Here is a 4,641-nt window from a genome sequence, read left to right as displayed (position 1 = left end):
CACTACGCCACCAGGGCTCCATAGATATCCATATATATATATGGATATATATATATCTAGATAGGTAGGTAGGTAAATAGATAGACAGACAGACAAATAGGTAGATATCCTTGTACTTGAGGGGAGAAGAAGTGGCTCTGGGCCTCCACTGATAATTATCAGAATACCGTATACTCAGACTCGACCCCTCGATGAAAGAATCTTCTCATGTCTCACACTGTTAAACATGGGGCTCTCCTCACCCTCGTCCCAGGGCCCACTCCCATGTGATCCCTGGTCTCCCTGTCAGGTGACTCTTCAGGCTAACAGGTGGGAAACCGCTTCACAGGGTAAAACCCCTGTCTCTACCAAGAGTGGAACAAGTGCTGGACTAACAGGCAAACCTGACATTGTTCAGGGCCCACAGCTTTCTAGCTGTGTGACTCTGAGCAAATTCATAAACTTCCCTAGACCTTGCGTTTCTCACCTGTGAAGTCAGAGTGGTGACATTTCTCCTACCCATCCCTCAGAGGAGCTGGGAATTTGTGAAGACCTTGGTGAACTATGATGTGCTGAGAGAATCAAGGAGGTGGCTACAGTTATTACATAACCTTCCTTGCTTCTTTTTGGAGCTCCCAGGGTCCAAGACCACATCTGAATAAACAGTTCAGAGCTATCCTTCCAAATGACCTCTGGGGTACTTACACTTTCTTTCTTCCTTTTCTTTCTTTCTCTCATTATTTATTTATGTGTTTCTTTATAACATTTTGTATTCATGATAAAAGCAGAATAAGTGAAATCCAGAAAAATGGTAGAAGCAGAGGAGAATGGAATGAGAAGAGCCTTGCGTTGTGTAGTTGAGTCTGAGTCTAAGCATTATCAGCGGAGGCCCATGGATAATAGCCCTAAAGGGGTGACTTTGAATGGGTGCTTCGACAGACCAGACTCTTACTTGTACGGCACGTCGCACCAGCCTTTGGTGTAGACAGAATGGGACTGCAGGCCACGCAGCTTCCAACTGCAGAGGTTCTGCTCCTGGCACTCCATCCCCGTGAGCTCGTCTGTGATGACGTACGCCACAGGCTGGGTCAGCTGGGCCCTGCAGGTGAGCATTCTTGACCCCCACTCATTGCGGGAGACAATGGTGGGGGCATCTGCTGGGGGAAACACAGGATGGCATGCAACAGGTCCTATCACTTCCTCCCCAATGGGCTGCCCACACTGCCCTGAGTCCTCTCTTTCCCAGGCACCATCTGTCTCGCTGTGGTAGGGACACCCCAAGGAGGCCTTCACCATCCACCTCTTCCCCACCCCACCTTCTTGTACTCATTTTGGCTAAACAACTCCCCATGTGAGCTCCGCATTCAGCCGGGGGAGTCAAGTAGCCTTATTCTCCAAACAAATTCTCTTCATTTCCCTAGAAGACAAATCCCACCCTCACCTCTCTCTGCCCTGCTTCCTGCTCCCCTCCTTCAGAAACCATCCCCAGCTGACACCCACAGCCATTCCTGGGGCATTATGAGCTGCCTTCTCTTGAAGAACCTTAGCACATACGCATTTCCTCACTGACACTTGTTCCTACATCTCTGACCATGTCCTTTGTCCCGCCCTGCCCTCAGAACAGTGACTGAGGGAAACAGTCCTTTGGCCCTCCTCAACCTAGGGGCTCCCAAGGTCCAGAGCCCACAGAAATTTCCATAAGCATAAGGTATAAGTCTCTCTCTTCCAGATGGAACTCACTAAGAGCAGGCCTGTGGGATTCCACACAGCATTACAGACTCCCTGCGGTGGGGGTTCTCCACCCTCACACTGGGAACTGAGGAATGGGATACAAGATTTTTCCTTCTAGGTTTCCCCCCATCCCTTCCTGGGACCCCCTTTACCTAATAACTCAGGACAATCCATGGGAGTAGTTGGCCGGTGCACCTCTGGGGATTCCACCCCTATCACTCACTGCCCAGCAAAATGAAGTCCTGAGAAACATTCCTGGCCACCTATGGTTAAGAGCTCAGCTGCTAACCAAAAGGTCAGCAGTTCAAACTGACTAGTCGCTCTGTGGAAACCCTATGGGGTAGTTCTACTCTGTACTATAGGGTCGCTATGAGTTGGAATCAACTCGACAGCAATGGGTATGGAACCTCAGCCAATTGCTAAACCTCCTCACCATTGAGACCCTTTTGAATGAGCTGTGAGATGCTGGAAAACAGGTCCAGAAGCCCGTCTGACAAGTCTCTGACTGCTAGTCCTGGGAGAGTGCCTGTACCAGAACATCAGAAGTACCATCTAGACATCCCACCCCACAGCCCACAGACTCTCTGCCTCCCCAAGTCCCCTAACTTCCTCTAGGAAGCAACACTCAATTGACCAGAGGAGAACCACTGGTTTTAAGAAGTAGAGCTGGATTCCAACCCAGACGGTCTGACCCTACAGCCTGTGCTCATAACCATTATTCTCTATGGTTTCCTCAGAGTTGTCAGATGACCTTAGGCAAGTCACTGACACAACCTGGCTTGTTTCTCTGTCTATAAAACAAGGTCATTAAGGGTCCCCATTGTCCTTCACATGCAATAATCAAGTACAAATACATGACCACGACTTTGAGGCCGAGGTGTGCTGGGCAGGCTGCAAAGAGGGCTGAGGACTGGATCCCCTCTCAGCAGGGAAGGAGCTTCTGAGCAGGGCTGTGGAGGGGAAACATAAGACTGGAGAGGAGAGATGAGACTGGAGAGGGTGATTTCCAAATGAAATCCAGGGGACTGTCAGGTTGAAAGAGCAGCTGTCAGGCAGAAGGGTAGGCCAGAGTTGATGCAGAACAGGCTGAGGACAGAGGCAGGGCAGGACCCAGGAGGCCAGCGTGATGGTCAAGAAAACAACTCTCTGCCAATCTTGGGCAAATCACTTCACCTGTCAAGGCCTCAGTTTCCCCATTCATAAAATGAAGGGCTGAATTACATGTTCCCTGGTCTGTGAGTTTCTCTAACATCAACCAAAAACCCAAACCAAACACTTTGCCATCGAGTATATTCCAACTCATGGAGACCCCATGTGTTACTGAGTAGAACTGAGCTCCATAGGGTTTTCCTGGCTATAATCTTTACAGAAGCAGATTGCCAGGTCTTTCTTCCATGGTACTGCTGGATGGGTTCAAACTGCCAACCTTTATGTTAGTAGTCAAATGTAAATCATTTGCACCACATAGGACAATTTCTCCAACATCAACTGTATATTCCCATGGAATTAGCTAGAAGCAGAGGGCAGAGAGAAGGCTGTATTACACTATTCCTTCAGCACTGGTCTATGCATGGGAGATAACTTGAAAATATGTCCAGTATCTAAAAATCACAAAACCCACTTCCATATAAAGAAAGGCAATTTAGCAGCAATTCTTTACTAAGCATTTGGTACATGCCTAATGCTATGTATGGAACTGCATAAGGTATAGACTTGCTGTAGAAAAAGGGAATTCCTACTTTCAAGGAATTTACTCTTATTGACAAATGTAGGCCCAAGTGCTGTGTTTAACTATGATTGGTATACTGATAATGATGGTGACAATTAAATAATAGCTACAATTTACCTAGCACTTACTATCCAGGCATTGTGAAAATTCCCCACATTTACTATCTAATTTAATCCTCAAGAACAACTCTAGGAAATGAGCAACATTATCATCATATCAAGGAAGCAAATAAGACTTAAAAAAATTGAATAACTTATTGAGGATCATAGCAAATGGCAGGACTAGGACTTGAACCCAGATGTGTAAACTCCAGGGCAGTACTCCAAATGAGGAAGTTATACTGCCCTCTAGCCAAGGGAGAGCACTGGGAGGATCTCTATTTTTCAACTTGAGGAGAGTCATCTGTTGCTCACCAAAAGCACCCCTGGTGTAAGGAAAGAAAACTCACCTCTGGCCCCGAGGACCAGAACTGAGAAGACAAGAAGCCATGGCAGCATCCTCACGTGGTCCCAGGACACCAACGAGGAGAGCATGGACTGCAGGCCTGGGAGAGAGGTAGACAATTAACACGGCTGCTCACTCCCCAGCTGGAGCACTCACCCTTCTGCATGGCGCACCAGTCTGCCTCCCCTATCAGAGCGTGGCCCACCTGAGAACTAAGACCTTGCCCAGGCTTCTCAGGGTCCCCAGCACCAGGCCTGGCACTCAGCAGATGCTCAATAAGTATGAGGACACATGCACCTCTGTCTACCCCACCACCACCATCCCTATTACCCTGCGGAGCTCCCGGTCCCTTGGAGGAGCCTGGCTCCTGCTCTTAGGTCCTCCTGGGTAGATAACAGTTTCTAAAATCTTTGAGTAGCTGTTATGAGTAAACCCCGTGTAGATATTTTCACTGGTGGCACCGTGGTTAAGAGTTTGGCTGCTAACCAAAAGGACAGCAGTTTGAATCCACCAGCCACTCCTTGGAAACCTTATGGGTCAGTTCTACTCTGTCCTATAGGGTCGCTATGAGTCGGAATCAACTGGACAGTGACGGGTTTGGTTTTTTTGGTTTAATGCTGCAACTTCATATTTAATCCTTACAAAATTCCTGTAAGATAAATATCCTTAACCTCATTTTTATCAAGGAGCTTTAGCCTCAGAACTATCTGAGAGTCAGAAGTGTGTAGAGTCATCTGGTTCAGTCTCCCACCCTATGT

General features: G+C 47.8%; 1 protein-coding gene across 1 annotated transcript in view; it reads right to left on the bottom strand.

The window, feature by feature from the left end:
- LOC101359589 (peptidoglycan recognition protein 3) overlaps positions 1 to 4,049 on the bottom strand; it is a 22,369-nt gene extending 18,320 nt beyond the window's left edge. The window contains exons 1-4 of the mRNA XM_012559118.1: positions 4,040 to 4,049; positions 3,888 to 3,983; positions 2,144 to 2,224; positions 932 to 1,136 (exon numbers count right to left, since the gene is read on the bottom strand). Of these exons, the coding sequence (XP_012414572.1) occupies positions 932 to 1,136; positions 2,144 to 2,224; positions 3,888 to 3,983; positions 4,040 to 4,049 (392 nt within the window). The remainder of the gene's footprint in view (positions 1 to 931; positions 1,137 to 2,143; positions 2,225 to 3,887; positions 3,984 to 4,039) is intronic.
- Between the last annotated feature and the right edge of the window lie 592 nt (positions 4,050 to 4,641).

This window comes from Trichechus manatus, unplaced genomic scaffold (assembly GCF_000243295.1).
Source record: "Trichechus manatus latirostris isolate Lorelei unplaced genomic scaffold, TriManLat1.0 scaffold00213, whole genome shotgun sequence".
Lineage (NCBI taxonomy): Eukaryota > Metazoa > Chordata > Mammalia > Sirenia > Trichechidae > Trichechus > Trichechus manatus.
This window is presented reverse-complemented; position numbering and strand designations above follow the sequence as displayed.